Source organism: Denticeps clupeoides, chromosome 4, assembly GCF_900700375.1.
Source record: "Denticeps clupeoides chromosome 4, fDenClu1.1, whole genome shotgun sequence".
Classification (NCBI taxonomy): Eukaryota; Metazoa; Chordata; class Actinopteri; order Clupeiformes; family Denticipitidae; genus Denticeps; species Denticeps clupeoides.
The window spans coordinates 13,933,975-13,951,276 of record NC_041710.1 but is presented as its reverse complement, the minus strand read 5'-3'; the positions used below and the strand labels follow the sequence as shown (position 1 = coordinate 13,951,276).

Genomic DNA, 17,302 nt, shown 5'->3' with positions numbered 1-17,302 from the left:
CCAATTTGGAGCCAACCTGGTGCAAATGAATCTGTCCAGGGGTGATGGGAGGTTTAGCAAATTATTTTTAATAGATGAGTTAGTATGTGTATGTGTGCATTTGTGGGTGTGTGATATAAACAATAAACAATTATATTATTACACATTTTCTACTCTTAAAAACACTCATAAAAAGTCAAACATCAGGGAGAGGATGCTCCAGCCAGCCTGAGTGTTTGTGAATTAAAAAGAGAGAAAAGAAAATGCTTTGTTTGTGTATGTATCACGGCTAGGTGCTGCTGGGCTCTCAGCCAGCACCAATCACCCTGAACACAGGGCTCTAATCATGGACAGTTGCCGCAGATTAGGAGTCCATGATTAGGGTCCTGTTAAACATGACAGAATGCAGCCTCCCTATCAAGTGAAAAAGCAAGGCAAAGCGGAGGAGATGGTGAGACGGAGGAAAACGACGACACAGGGGTAAGCTGGGAGGATAGGTAGTCGCTTACCAGCGACCATGCTGCCGAGCCTGCCCCGTGGGGAACATGTCTGTCCAGCTCCGGTCACAGACAAACGACACCTCCGTCTGGACGTCCCCCAGCAGGACTGCAGCGCAGCAACGGTGCCCTGTCCCGCTGCAGAAAATGTGAACCACCCTTCCCAGCAGTCACCTGTTCCTGCTCCCCGCAAACACCCTCCACCATCTTTGGGCATGTCTGTGAAGCTGGCAGTGGGTGCAACCATCCTCTCATCCACACCCACCAGCCTATGCAGCTCCACGGCCAGGCCCCTGCAGATCCTGACAACTGGTCCTGTCAGCCACCAGCCTCCCACACCAGCATCAAGACACCGTCTTACGGTGTCGCCAGTGAGGAAAGCAGTGCCATCTGGTGGTGAGAGGGTCCTGACTCCTACTGTCCTGACCTCGCCTCCAGAGGAGGTCCCAAAAAGCCTCTGATTTGTTTGTCTGTGTGTGGAGGAGGGCAGGCCAGGCGTACAGATCAGAGTGCCAGAGTCCCCAGGGTGACAAGAGAGTCCATGACAAGAGAGCGGCCATTTCATACAGGAATTTTCTATACTTTTTTCCTGTAATTATTCCTTCATTTTGCAAACGAAAGAGAACAGTCTATAGCACTGGGAGTCAGCAGAACAGGACTGAGTGATTAAGTGAAGTGAAGCACACACTGCTTCTCAGCTCCTATTCTGTCTTTTCATGCCTCATAAAAATACAGGCACGCTGCACCAAAAAAAGCCTAAAACTAATTATCATCACTATCACTTCTGCCAATGATATAATGAATGATATAGAATTCATATCAAAGGGATCCCAAACAAAAACCCCTGATGGGTGGGCAGATGGAGTGACAGACAGTGAGACAGTTGTCTTGCTGGAAAAATATTTCTGTATTTTCTCATATAAATAAACGGATGTCTGGATACATGTATTCCCTCCCTGCTTATAGGAAACAGGCAATGAGCCGCCGCTCTGCAGCTGTGTTGAGATGCACAACGCTGGCGGTGGATGGTGTGAATACACTGACTGGGCAGATCCGTCTGAAAATGTGGAGGTTGTGCATCTCACAAACCCATTCATGGAATACACACGCACACACACATGCGTGCTTTAATTCCTTTGTGTGGGCAAATGCTTTAAAAATGTGTTACTATCACCATGTAACTACAAACACACACACACACACACACACACACACAGGCAGGCAAAGCAAGCAATTGCTTAGTGCCCCAAAGCTGAAAGGGGGTCCTAAGAACTGCTGACTGTGTGCTTACAATAGAACACTAGAACCATTAATCTGCAGATAATTGCACTTTATAATTTTTAATTAGAAAGCGATTAAGGGGGAGCACAGTTTGTGTCTTTGCTAGTGCTGCCTAATAAGGGAGCATCTGCAAACTACTGCAAGCTGTGCAAAGTGTTTCCAGGGAAGAAAACTCATTCAATTATGTTCTTGGGGCAGTTCATCACAGAACAGAAATACACACTGAGCAACTGAAATATTGATTTCTCTGCAAAAAAAAAAAAAACGCTGCAAAAAGTCTCTTGCCAAAACATACAAATACATCAATTAATCTATTCAACCATGACAAACAAGGTCTCATATGCCCTTAGTAATATCTCTCGCATTCCACAGAGGCTTGTTTCAAGAGTTTTTTTTGTTTGTTTATTCCTTATTTTATGCACATGATACTACCTAAGAAGTTGTCAACGTGCCTTGAAACAGCCATTCAAGTACATACACACAGACTATAGCAGCTAATGAACTATCTCACTAGGTTTTACATACTCTCTTTTACTCTCCAGCTCACACACACACATTCCCAGCCTCAGCACGACCCTGCCTAACATTCCTGCATTATTGATGCAAATCCATTACAAGCCAAGGGCTAGTGGGACAGGAGAGATTTTGAAATCAGCTCTATGGGGCACAAGAGTGATGCATCTCCAGGTCCAGCCAAGCGCTTCAGCAGAGGTTGCTGATGGAACAGTCAGTCATCATTCCACCTCATAAAAGCACTCAGGGATGGAGAAAGGGGCAGAAAAAATGGAAACGTGCCATGATGAACTGTACTTATTCAGATATAAGCGCATTACATATGCCCTCGTTTTTCGCTTCCATTCCCCTGAATATAACACAGTGAGCAAGTGTTAATGAGGTACGTTTATGACTTTGGTAGGTCTGGACAAAATATGAATGCCATCAGCCTAACTGAAACACCAGGAAGGGATATAAAAAAATTATGAAAAGCTCATAAAAAAGTCGAATATCATTTTTCCCTCAGCATCTATATATAGAACAAAATGAGAGTCAGGGACAAGAAGCAGGTGTGTGTCTGTGTGTGTTACTTGATAAAACTCTCAAAGGGCTCAGGCTGTACAAAAAAGCCAACGGTGGGAGAATACAGTGATGGAGGGAAGAATTTGTTCTCTCCTATCGGAAACAGACTAGTAGGGATGAATAATGCAGACTTCATGATTATTTCAATGCACTAAGCAGCCTTTAGGAACATCAGAGACCAGCCTTGATTATGGCGCAGGGAGCAAGAATGAACCAATTCTCCCAGGGGATTCACAACTTATTTCACAAAAAATACATTTAAAAAATGTCTCTCAGCTTATTATAAATCAGTAATCAACAAATTACATGGACAATAAAAAAAATGGACAAAAAATTAAAGGACATCTGGGTTCGGGAAAAATTTTGATTGTTGGTTTCTCATCTTCAAGATGCAGACACCTAGCAAGCAGTCCTTTCTTGTTTGTGTCTCTTCCTTCAAACACTAGTCATGATGGAGGGGTGTTAGTAGCGAGTAACACACTTGCCAATGAACCTGAAGTCCCAGGTTCAATCCCTTACTACCATTGTGCACTTGAGCCTGAATGTCTCCATGGGTACTGTCCTTGTAGATACAAATTGTAAGTCATTTTGGATAAGGGCGTCTGCTAAATTCTGTGAATGTAAATGTAATTATATATAATGTAATGCATGGCATTATAAATATTCCATCTGTGTGTTTGTGAATCAGGGCAATCCAAACTTTTTTCTTTCTATCAAAAAAGTACAATAATATTCATGGAAAAAAAACATTTGCATTTATATATTAAGGATAGTGTATATTTAATATCTTTGTTTTAGTTTTATATTTCTCATTTGTACAACTGGTGAATGTAAAAGTAGAATTTGCTATTACCATCATTGTACAAAAGGAGTACCATGTACATGACTGTTTTATTGTCTGCACAGAGTAAATATATACGACCAGTCCTATCATTTTGAACCGTCTCGTGCAATTTTTGTTGAAAAAAGCGGGCAACATTTATTTGTAATTGTAGTGAACCAAAGAGCACTTCACAGACATATTCATTATCTACGGCTCCATTTCCCCCCTTTTTTCATGTCTCTCGCCGGTTCTACCTGACTCCAGGGAAGCTCATTTTAAGTCCACAGCCACATTTGCAGTCATTAAACCTCCAGGCGAGGAGGCACTTAGCGAAATCCATCTAATCCCAAACAAAACACTGTATGGAAGAGGTCATCCTAGGAAGCCATAGCACACACTGCATGTAATTGGAAGTGGATAAGCATACAATGGATGGCACATCGACAGCGCCGAGTGTAATTTTCTTCCGCTGCTGCTGGGGTCACCAATCGAGCCGAGGGGACAATAAACGATTGGATTGGCCCACGCCTCACCCCCTCTTGTCTGTCTAAGGAACGTCGCTGTGACATGGACAAGCCCAACTACCAAACCAACCTCCCCTCAATCAGTAGAACAAAACCCAAGAGCCTTGATAGCTGTGAATAAAAACTATCTTTGGCTATTGAATGGCAGAAACGAGTTCATTAATGGATCATCATCATCTTGTCGCATCTTGGCCTGTCTGCACATGGATTTTCCTGGGAGCAAGTTCCTTGGTGAATACATGATGTATCATTTGTTCAGGTCCAAATCAATGCCCCAGCGTGAGCTTTATTCATTACTTTAATAAGATGGAGGTGGCACTCTGCTATTGGGCACCTGCTGAGATTGTACCAGCACCCTTGTGGGGTGGAGTGATGTGGGTTGCGGGGTGTTGTTGCATGCGAGCGTGCATGTGTGTTCTGGGAAAAGCGGAAGGTGTGGCCGCTGCCAATAGCCTCTCTCTTTAGTGCACGTGGATTGAATAATCGTCACTTACGTGTGAGTGATCCATCACTAAGTCCATTAACTAGGGACGGGAGAACACTGAAAAGTGGCCCCTCAATCAGTTTGGTGCTATTGATGCAGGAAACGAAGCACAAAACAGCAACCTTTCCCTCTCGCCAGCAGCCCCCCACCCCCTTCCAACACTCTCTTTGCAAGAAAAAAGAAAAAAAAAAAACGATGGAGCAGTGAGGAAGATTGCAAAATCAATAGGGCTAAATGGAGTTGCAGCAGAAGCCGCAGACTGGCCTTTCAGAGGGCTGATGGGCCTCAGGAAGAAGAAGGGGCCACAGTGAGGACAAGACGACCAGCGGTCACAACAGCCGATGTCACGCCCACCCATCATGCCGCCATCGCCAAAGTCATTTTGTTGGCTGAATGTCAACCTTTTAATGGGAAACGACGAACCGACACCTTCAAGCTACTGGGCCGTAGGAAAAATTGCCGCTGTGGCTCCAATCGGAGACCCCTGCTGTGGCTCCTCCCCCAAGAGGTGAGACTGGCTGGCATTGGGTGATTGCATTGATGGCATTTACACTGAAGCTGGGTCCTTCAGTCGGTGACAGACTTGTCATGGTGTGTGACACACGGCAGGCGCCGAAGTTCTCCCGGCGATGTGCGCCTGTCACTGAGTGTGTATTTTTATGGGTAGTCCTATCAGCACCTAGGAAAGGTCATCTTGAGCGGTTTACATTAGTGCTGTGTTGTATAATCTACAGCTGGGCCCTGGTCTGGTTATTGTATTAGTCATAAAGAAATGACCAAGAAATAAATAAATAAAAATAAACAACGCTCTCCTCTGCGCTTCTGAGGATAAGCTAACGCTTTGGCATCAATCACTGTCAAAGAAGCTGCAGCAAAGCCATGAGGAGATGAAATGAACATGGATCCCTCACATGTGCAGAGACACAGCTCAGCTGTGTACCCAAAGATCAAGGAAACAATATTCTGTTTACCACCTGCAAATAAGAACACACACACAAGCACAAAAATAAAAAAATAAAAATTACAGGCAACTGACATGGTTGCACGTCAACAAGCCAAATCTCTTAAAGTCTTATTCACTTGTACAATACAATGGAAGTATAACTCCTTTCTTCTTTGAAGCTAAGTTGGTTATTTCTCACTGCGCTTCAGTCATTTATATAATACAGAAAAGGTAAGGAAAGTTAATGTTACATAAATCATCCATATTGGTACTTTATTATACACAGAGGCATGGGGATCTGTTTTTTTTATTCTTTTATTTTCATTTTTAACAGTAACATTAAATACCATTCATCTGGTATTGCATTTGTTCTGTGGCCAGAACTTCCACAATTGTACAGATTGAACTAAAGAAACAGTCATCTCAGATATCAGCTTTCATTCACTGATTTGAAGCATCTCTTTTCCGCACAAGTGGAAAAAGACAAGAGTTACCCACACTTGGACCAGGACCAACACTGGCTGATCCAGTAATTTGTCCATTTGAGCGAATAAGTGGCCTACTTAATGAGTTCGGGTTAATGATTGGTACAGAGCGCCGAACCAGCGATCCCATATTTTTGGCAACGCGGAAGGACGAAAGAGTTATTTGAGTCATTTGTGTCTGTTCTTCCCCAAGGCTCTTAGAAGCTAATGACTAATCTGCCTCCATTTCTGGACTCTACCTGCAAATAAAACAGAGACGAGGCTGTTTGGACAATTCCAATTTGCTCTGCTTTACCTGTGCATCTCTGGGACATTATAGAAATCAATCTGTCAGTCATTTGGTGCACTGAAGTGAATGGCTGAAAAGAAAAATCAATGCAAAGTACTTGTGTGTGTGTGTGTGTGTGTGTGTGTAGCAGTGACATCTCTTTATAGTATCACATGTTGTGTGGGTTTACCATTCGGTGTTTGTCCAAAACATGCTAGAGTGTGTGTGGATGAGTGTGTGCTTATGGTTGTCAAAATGTGTGCCTACACCAACCAGCTGTGTATGTGTGTGTAAGCTCTGTCCAAAAGGGAGGCGAGACGGGAGGGAAGCTATCATTACTTGCACTGTATGAGGGCAGCGCAGTGAAGAGTCCTTTATACTGATTACTGGCATCTGAAGCGAACCCCACAGTTTTCACCCAGCTAGAGATGAGAGACATGATCGCAGACAGCCAGCCTATCACACAACGACGCGGCCCAACACAGTCCAGACATTATTCCCTTTGTTTAAAAAGAAACACTCACACACACACACAAACTTGTTATACTTCAGACAGTACAAGTGAAAGCAAATTGGCCCTGTGACTTTACATGCCAGCTCACAAGGTTCCTCCAGCACCGCTGGGCCCAGAGCACTTTTGATTATTCGCCTGAACAGTCTCAGCACACTGGGCTGAGAACGTTAATGAACCGGATGTTCAAAATACCGTTTCTAAAAAGCCATTATGAAGAGGAGAAGGTTTAAACAAGGTTGTAAAACATAACGGTGGTAATCAGAGAAGCAGCTGAGAACAAGGATATTCAATCTTAAGAAGCATGGAATGCTATTTTACTTTCCAAAAAGTGCAAATTTTGAGTGAACATTGGCTAAGGACAATGGTTATCAGTGTTCAGTTTTTAAGTGATCATTTGCCTGGAGTGAGCTGTTTGATCTGAGACACTAGTATCTTAAAATCATGTAGGTGCATATGTTTATAGAAACATAGAACTGTTCTGAAACCAGCCCAAACGTGGTGGTCAAAACCAGCCAATCTGGCAACACTGCTCTGAACTTCTCTACACTTTCCATACGCAGCCACAAAGGTTTTCAGAGAATCAACAATGAGAGGAATCTGTGTTGGTAATACTGAAACGAAGATAACCCAAGTCAATGCAGTCGGTTAAGTAAGATTCTGTTAGTTGTGTCAAAGTTGGTAGCCCTGTTAGTTTTCATCTGCATCTTATCTCATTTTAATTTATATGCAAATATTTGGTATGTCAAAATCCATCCAATCATCCACCAGCTCATTATCATAGGTCATCTAAGCAACAAATTTGACTTCAACTACAGACTAAAAGGACAAATGGACTGAACAAGTCCAACTCAATTGGATTCTGAAAATTTGAAAAGAAAGCTGACAATATTCACAAGTAGTGCAATACCATAAATAACAGTACATTTGTACAGCATTGCTGGTTGATTATCAGTTAGAGGTTTAGGTCTGGCAAGTGTACACCATTGTGGGCAATTTTGAATCGGGCCACTGATTTACCATTCTACCATTACAGGATTCTAGTGATGATTCTTTGACAATGTGTTTCTCAGAATTTTATTGGTAGTGTGTTCAACATTTTCTATTTTTTTTTACATATTTGCACCTCACCAGTGTATGTTCTCTTGCTATTTACTCAAGACTCAAGACAACCACAGGCCCTACTCACCTGATCCAGCTTCCAGTGGAACTCTGCTGGTCTGAAAGTATCCATCTGTGTGAAGTCCCTTCGGAGCAGGAAGACCAGACGGCAGTTGTGGACGTACAGGGAGTAGTGGTGCCGATTCATCTCTGCACAGAGCAGGAGGTCATTTGAACAACATTTCTCATTTGTATAACATCTGATTTCCCAACGGTAATCTCTGGAGTTGGTTTCCTACACTAAGGCTTTTAACTCATGCTAAAATCATTAAATCTGGACCAGAGAGACTATTATAGCATCAATGTAAATCAGCATTACTTCAAAATGGACTAAATCCCCCTAATTTGTCAACATGAAATCATCCTCAAGTATTTACTCTTGCTAATTTGTCATCTTGCGCAAACCTTTATACATTCAGCCATGGGTAAATTAATTGGCTGAATTAACATCTCTAAACCCTGGCAATGTTCCCCTTCTGAGTGCTTATTGAAATTGGGCCTTATCATTACATGCATTACCCACCACTAAGTGATATTGGCACATGCCACTTTGAATTACTGGTGTGCCCGTACTTGGGGTGGCTTGTTGGGTGTCACTCAGTATGCCTTTAGCCCCTTAGTTGTGAGCAGTCACTTGAGTTGATGAGTTGATTGATCACATTAGTGTGACCCACATGCTTTTTAATGGCAACGGTTTTTCTTTTTTCTAAGACTGGGGTTGCCTTGGTGTTTACGAGGTGCTGTGTTTTGTCTTTTTTTCCCCATGGTGTCGAAATTGATTAAGTCTCACGTTCACTCAACTTGACGCCACTAATCAATGCGTTCAATACCAACCTGCCAGGCAGCTAGCATTCCCTTCAGGACCCTTCATGAGTCCAGCACCATGACCACAGGGGGGACCAGCCAATCAAAAGTTGAAAAAAAAAAAAACTCTGCACGCCACTGCATAACAAATACACGGCTAAGTAGAGATTTGTCCTTGTGGAGTAAAGGAAAAAAACTTCTCCTGCTGGCAAACCTTTTGCTTAAATTAAGGCTTTTTATTGCAGTCCAAATGTTCAGAAGAAACATAGAGTGTGTGCTCTAATAAAGATCTACTTTCATTTCAAGGGGACTTTCCTCATAAAATGATTTGTATCATTTTGAAAACTTGATATATGAATCTTTGTGTAACTACACCATTTGGTCATTTTCGGCGTTGTGTATTTTCTGTGTATTTAGCTTTAGTTCAGATCTTGGTTTTGCCAAACTTTGCGAGTTTGGTGTTTAAGGCAGTATTTGAAGAACAATATCAGCCTCTAAGTTTACATTTACAGCATTTATCAGACGCCCTTATCCAGAGCAACTTACAACCAGTATTTACAGGGACAGTCTCCCTGGAGCAACTTAGGGTTAAGTGTCTTGCTCAGGGACACAATGGTAGTAAGTGGGATTCGAACCCGGGTCTTCTGGTTCATAGGCGAGTGTGTTAGCCACTAGACTACTACCACCCTGACCAAGTGTAAGTGTATCCTTGTTGGATCATTCAAAAACCAAAATATCCTTGGATAATATGCATTTTGGTGATAGCTGGTGATGTAAACAGGCTAGTGGATAACACACTCGTCTACGAACCAGAAGTCCCAGGTTCAAATCCTACTTACTACCATTGTGTCCCTGAGCAAGACGCATAACCCTAAGTTGCTCCAGGGAGATTGTCCCTGTAAATACTGATTGTAAGTCGCTCTGGATAAGGGCGTCTGATAAATGCTGTAAATGTAAATGTAAATGTAAGTCATCCATGGGCCAGGTCATCTCATTTAACAAGTCCCTAAAGGATCCAGCCCCTGAATTAAAAAACACATTTTGCAGTAACTCAACATTTTGCATTCCATGGGTCTATAGTTTGCCTATATCTGACATTCTATTGTTTTTGGAATCAAATTGCTATATGTCTTTCTTGTTTGTGTTCATTTATTTTTGTGGTGAGACATTTTGTGTTGTACAAAACGTAAATCCTATCCTATAATCATTTTTTTTATCCAGATAGTCATGTGTCAGCAAACATCACCCTAAACTCCTGCTCCATTGGTATTTAAACATTTTCATTGTTAAACTAATCAAGTTTTGGAGCCAAGGAGGTGTTTTTTATTGGGGTTTGGCTTTGAGTTTTAGCACTTTACTTAAGGCACAACCTCTTAACCTCCCCAACAACCAAAACATGTAATTTAGTGGTAACTGCAAGATTCTCTCAAAATTAGAAATAACCATGTAGGCCTCCTCTTACCAGTCTTATCAGAGTTGCACAGCAACGTCTCCTTCTCGGCTCTCAGGCCGGGGCTGGGTCCATGCTTCATCCACGTGGCGATGGTAAACTGGTCCGTAAGGTTCTGGGGTACCACCCGGTCTGGCACATTAGCCGCCTGTCGGCCATCGAAGCGGAAGATGAGGTCGCTGTCTCGTCCACTGTCTGTCAGTAGGGATGCCGTCCAATTGGTGGCAACACTGGGGGCGGGAAGTAGGTCTGTGCTGCCTGAAGCAGCCCCTAAAAACCAATGAGAGCGTTGGGGGATGAAACTCCACTTGGGTAAATGCTAAATATCCAAAAATTCCTTAAGTAATGCAAAAAACCCTGAGTGGTGTCAGGAAAAAAGATAATAATTATTGTGGATAATACTGTATATATCAGACCCACTAAATAAAACCTGACATTGAGACAAAAGAGGCATAACATAAAAACATGAAAACTAAAAACATGAAAACTAAAAACATGAACTAATTAAAACTGTTAAAAGGCCTTTATTTAATGGGGTTAAAGGATTTAACAAAATGTCAACAGGTATCGGTTCTAGCTCCTTCATCAGAATGTGTCATAAAGAAGACAAATAGCAGCCTTCCATCAAGTGCACAATCATGTGCCAATTAATGCTCAATCTGTGTGACTGTACATTGTTGCACACCCTTATGAAGGCTGTCGAACCAAAACACATTTGTGTCTTTTAATTCTTAAGCCCTATTAAGTAAAGGCCTTTTAACAGTTTGATCCCATGAGTGTCTGGACATTTCTTTGTTTTGAGAATCCCCTTCCAAGAGACATCAGCAGCCCGGGCGCCTTTCATGGCTGCATCACTCACCAAAGGTGATGGGTTAAATGTTACATTTTGTTGTGTGGACCGTGTGCTGTGAGAAAAACAATCGCTCTCCAAAAGACATTAATTTCATATGTGATCCTTCTCTTAACAGCTGCTGTTGGTGGTTAATGTTAACATTCTCTAAGCACGGGACAAAAAGGAACTGGCAAATTCATCCATAGATCATGCTCTCCATTCTCTCTCTGGTCCCCTTTTTATCTAAGAGGATATTGAATCTTCTCTGAGCTGGTAGGTGACAGCTGGGAAAAAGCAGAGGGACAGTATGAGTGATGAGCTCCCCTCTTGTCGGGGCACCAGTGTCCCCGTCTCGCTCGGCCAGCCAGGAAAGAATAATGAGACCAGCGCTTTCACTGTATGCAAGATGTATTCAATGCATCTGGTCTGATCAGAGTGGTCTGGTGAGGGGTCAGTGTTCCTCTCATAGACCCAATTTGGTTCTGTTTTACCCTCAGTGGTGCAGCTTCTCTTTTCTTTTTGTTTTCATCAAAGCTCTGTACTGACCAAGAATTAGGCCTACAGGTCAGTGAACCTGGCTACCAATCAATTAACCCACAAAATCACATGGCCTCTTACAGAGCCCTTTCACTTCTCTGATGCCTGAGAGCAACATGTTTCACCACATGCTGATAAAACAGGACTCAACCGGGACTTAATGAATGGAAGGTATCAATACATGAATCACTGAAAACTGAAGTAAAGCATGAAGTCTTCATCGCATCATAATCCATGTTGGTGCGTTTTTTTTTTTTTTTTTTTCTTTCAATCGTTTTTCCTAGAGGGAACCTGCTGAAATTTGCGTTAAGTGGACCTGAAATAACAGGCAGAGGCTCTTTAAACAAAGATTGGTGCTGCTGGAGTTTCTCCGTGTTTTGTGTGTTTGTTTCTCCAAATTGACGTTGCTCCAGAAAAACTGAAATATATGTAATTTGTTTTACTGCATATTAGATAACAATTACGGAACTTTGAGGAGCCTCTGGCTTGCGGAAGAATTTGGAAAAAGGCCCTCTGAATATAGATGAGTGTATCAAGACAGCTTAGAAAGCCATAACTCAAACACTTAAGGACTCGGCCTGTGCTCAACCAATAAAGCGTTATTGCTGCATATTGCATATTTAGCGTCTACTCTCTCAGACATCCCAGTTGCTCGCCAGGGGAAAATAAAGACGGAGAAATATGAAAGGCATGGGAAAATCAACACACTTAATGCCGGCCTACCGCCATCTGAGCTCAGTTCATTCCAGGTTCATTTGCTTCACATAACAATGATTTACACAGGAAATAAAACGGCACTGACGTCACCTCATCTCCCTTTTAGTGACCCTTTTCTGGCACGATTCAACCATGGAGCATAATGCCATTCAAGCATAAGAAGTTCTATTTATATTATCTGAAACTGAATGCACCGTGCGTTAGTATTTAAGCAACATTAACCTGGTTTAATTGGTTTTACTCATGCACACAGAATAATGAGAAAGTATATTTAGAAAGTACTTTAGCAGTTATAACTGCGTGCAACAGTTCTATTGATAAGCCAAAATGATTGCGGGTGCTTTCCTTCACTGGCACTACAATGCAGCATTATCACCAGTGTTCATGACTGCTTTACCTGAAGAGCAAAAACAATAATACTGGTTGTCATGACTACTTGGGGCTAAAGAGGGCGTTGCCAGAGTGCTCAGCTCGTTTCTATTCCTGAGCCAACGAGGGCTGCAGCCGGAGTGTTGGTCCGCCAGTGTGGAGCTCTGCCAGTGCCTCGGGGGCAGGAGGAGAGGAACCAAGGAAGTTAAACACGGGGCTCTTCTGTTTGCCGCCGCCGGCCCCACTGCCTGACTGTTCTTGTCACCCCCGGAGTGGTGCCCTTTGAGGGGGGTCCTGTGATGCCCACAGTGGCCTGCTGCTGCAGCACTCGCATGCACACACCTGCACCTAAGCATGCGCACTAATGGACTGCGCACCTCATGAAACCAAAAAGTCCTCAAATGAGGTACATAGCTGGTCTATCTCTATGTACCATCTGACCTCTACAACTCATACAAAATGCAGCAGCACGACTGATCTTTAACCATCCCAAATACTCCCATACCACCCCTCTGCTACGTTCCCTCCACTGGCTCCCAGTAGCTGCACGCATCAGGTTCAAAATACTGATGCTGGCCTACAAAGCCAAACATGGAGTAGCACCATCCTACCTCACAGCCCTTATTACACCTCGCACTGCACCTCGTATACTCCAAGCCTCCAGTGCTGCTCGCCTGGTTCCTCCATCGCTAAAGGTACAAGGAAGACATTCATCTAGACTCTTCTCTGTCTTGGCCCCTTGGTGGTGGAATGAACTTCCCCTCGAAGTCAGAACAGCTCAGTCACTGAGTATTTTCAAACGACAGCTCAAGACCTTCCTCTTCAGAGAATATTTAGATTAACTTGTAACCTTCTTATTGCCTGACTTATGTATAGAAACTACAACAAGAGTGAATAAAAAGATTGTATTCATCGTTGGGGGTCCTAATGAACCAGAACTGATCACTTCATCGATGGAAACTTGAAAGCACGTTGTAAGTCGCTCTGGATAAGGGCGTCTGTCAAATGCCTTAAATGTAAATCTCAGGGGATTTATGGCATCCGTAAGGTGCTCTGTGGGGTCAAGGTTAGGAGAGAAGGCAGAGAAATGCAGCACCTCCACACTAGGATATGTGGCCACAGCAGCTGGGGATGATCTGGTGTTGACCATAGGCTCCATTTATGTTGCATTATAATACTACATCAGGTAATATTCCACAGGATAGTCCACAGGGAAAATCCTGTTGGGAGACATTTTGTGGATGTTTTCTTGAAGTGATTCAAGCACTGGTTTAAGGGCAAGTTATTACCATGAATATCATGTTATAACCATGTGAAAGTGTCAGTTAATAGAGTTATTAGCATTATTGACACTTTGGACCATATCTTTGTTCAGAGTGTGTAGGGCATGGACTCACCACAAAGTTTCTGCAAGGATTTTTCAGAGTACGTTTCTCGGTCACAGCCCTTGCCAATGTGGCTGGTCTGCAGTTCCACCATCACTCTTACTGAAGACAGAGGGCCGCCACACGTCTCCAAATGCATCTTGGGAAAAAGCTGCTTGCTGCCTGTTCCAGGTTCATAATCCACACGCTTGTTCCAGCCTAGGAGAAAAATGAAAAAACACTTTGATTATTTCAACTTAGGGGACCCGTAATGTGAGCGACCTGGATATTCTTCACTTGAAAATTCCTGCTGTGTACAAAAATAGGTTGAAGCAAAATGTGTTGCGCTGTGGGACATCATATGGTTACTGAGATGATCAACCCAGTACAACAGTGTAGTTGGAAAATGTCTTTTTCCAGAAACCCACTGAGAAGAATAAAAGGTTTTTGGAGCTCAACATAGGTTAACATATTTATTTATTTATTTATTTATTTTTTACTTTATTAATCCTGAAAGATATTACTTCTCGGTTTTTAACCCATCACCCTGAGTGAGCAGTGAGCAGCAATGACAGGCGCCAGGGGAGCAGTGTGTGGGGACGGTGCTTTGCTCAGTGGCACCTCAGTGGCACCTTGGCGGGTCGGGATTTGAACCGGCAACCTTTTGATTTCGGGACCACTTCCTGAACTGCTAGGCCACTACTGCCCACCCATTTTCATGGGTTGCTATGAAATTTACACACACACACACACACACACGCATATATATATATGCAGGCAGGCAAACAATAAAAGAAAAATCTGAATAAATGAGTGGAGAACCAAAACAAGTTACCATGTAAATTGATAAAAGGGACCATGTATGGCAAATTGATGAAAATCTGAGATGCAAACAAGAACATTGGTGAGGAATTTTTTGTTACCCTGCATCTCAGGAAAACCTTTTTTTAACCACAGACAAAATCTTGAAAATATGGTGTCCATCCCTCCAATAATAAAGTGACTGAATATATTTTGATCTATCGTTCACAAACAGCCACAGAGCAACTGCCTAACAAACATTAGAATACTGAGTTCCATAATCTGCGACCATAATAATTGAAAGCCGCCTCTCCACTTAGCTTGTTCAAACACAGAAAACATTTCATGGAGAGTCTTATGGTGACAAAAGAATAGGCCACAGGATGTATTCCGATTTACATTCTGCCAGGTTTTCAGGCACAAATCCATTTGGAAAAGAAAAAAGAAACCAATTATTGTGATAAATTCATGAAAGAACAGTCTAAAGCATTTCAAGTTAGAAACTAAAACTGGCTGTAATCAGTACATTTGAATGCATCCTTCTGTATGTCTGTACAACAAGGAAAATTATGCTATCCTTCAAAAACTATGCTTCGTTATGGCATGATAATGGCACAAGAAAACAGACTGAAAGCAAATCCACAGCCTCTCAGGGCTTCTGCCGCTGGTGTTACAGGGTTTGTTGTGGAAGTGTGATTTATAAGAAAAAAATAAATCCGTGAAGCACATTCCCACCCACTGTAATGGAGACTCTAGTCTCCTGCTGTGTAAATGAAATTCTCTCTGTCTTTCTCTCCAAGTCAGGAATATATTCCCGGCACCTCTTGTCATAACGGCATGTCTCAGCCCTACCCAGGATAAAGCTTAGAGACAATGCAGTAGATCGGCCGTCCTCCTCCACCCGCTGAGTGTATGAGGCATATAAATCTCTGCGAATCCCCCAGTGAGCCATTTCACACCAGATAAACTGGGGAGGGAGTCAGAGGCACACCACTAAACGATGGCTAACAGGTCCCTTCGCACTGAGCAGATTTAACGGTTGGGTTGCGTGTTTCATGTGAACGTCACAAAAAAAAAATGACACCTGAGGAACTAGAAAAAAAGATAAAAAGTCGATAAATCATAATTATTTTCAGTGTAATTCATAAATTAGCATATTCCCATCCAATGCACTGCTCTCTGAGGTCATTCTTAATTACAAGTTTGTCTTCTTTATTGGTTTGCCTATTATAAAATTGTCAGGGAATGGGTCTGGAGGACACATGTGCAGACCTTGCAGGCGTGGGTGGAGCGCTGCTGGATGGACGGGCCCACTGGGGCAGGTTTACTGTCGGCAGCATGGCCTCAATGTTATGAGAGAAGCCGGCGGCGTGGTTGCGGGGGCTGGGAGGAGGCGTGTGAGGCACAACAGTTTTTTATCCAGCACTGAGATGGTGGCACTGTGGGTGGGAGGGCAGCTCGAACCACAGCAGGGTCTAATCCGTCAGAAGGGTAATCAAAAAGGCATGAGACGTCTTTTGAGATTTATACCGAGATTGTCTGTATAAATAAAGATAAATAATAACGAACACCATCTCAATTGTCCTTGATCTATAATGAAACGCACTGGACTAAACTGAGGAGATACCCTAAACTTTTTCTTCCACTGTGTCCACTTTGTCTTTCCTGGTCACATGGATGTCCACGCTGCCTTTTGTGAGGTACTGATCAAAGGTGGTAGTAGCCTAGTGGGTAAGACACTGGCCTGTGAACCAGAAGACCCAGGTTCAAATCCCACTTACTACCATTGTGTCCCTGAGCAAGACACTTAACCTTAAGTTGCTCCAGGGTGACTGTCCCTGTAAATACTGATTGTAAGTCGCTCTGGATAAGGGCGTCTGATAAATGCTGTAAATGTAAATGTAAATAATATTGCTACAATAACACTTAACTAATTCAACAGGGTAATAATATAATAATAGCACTCTAACATAGGACGATCCAGCACAGAAGTCCAATGCAATGGTTCTGAAACCTTTTCTTGTTTGGCTGAGTTGATCATCAAATCATCAGTTGTATTGGTGTTGAAATTCAGCATATATATGTAAGGACTGCCATTTGAAATTGTTTTTTTTATCCAGAACTGTATGAAAATTTTACTATTTCCCGTTAACAGTCCGTAAAGTTACAGCCAGATCCTGTTTGAGCACAGATTTGAACCGTTGTCATCTTTTTGTGCAGCAGCAGGGCTGATCAGTTCACCACTGTGCTTCACCATTGCAATCAGGCTATTAGTAATGCATGGGCAGACTTTATGGCTTCTTCTGACTTTATGGCTTCTTCTGTAACGTGCTGTGGCAGCACGTTAAAAACTTCATGAAATAGACAACAGTAGCAGTCAAAACATATGTTCATA

At 42.7% G+C, this 17,302-nt stretch overlaps 1 protein-coding gene across 2 annotated transcripts in view; it reads right to left on the bottom strand.

Annotated features, from left to right (window-relative positions):
• clstn2a (calsyntenin 2a) overlaps positions 1-17,302 on the bottom strand; it is a 164,022-nt gene that overhangs the window by 37,547 nt on the left and 109,173 nt on the right. For both annotated transcript variants that reach the window (XM_028977218.1, XM_028977219.1), the window contains exons 6-8: positions 14,140-14,325; positions 10,300-10,557; positions 8,062-8,183 (exon numbers count right to left, since the gene is read on the bottom strand). In XM_028977218.1, the coding sequence (XP_028833051.1) occupies positions 8,062-8,183; positions 10,300-10,557; positions 14,140-14,325 (566 nt within the window). The remainder of the gene's footprint in view (positions 1-8,061; positions 8,184-10,299; positions 10,558-14,139; positions 14,326-17,302) is intronic.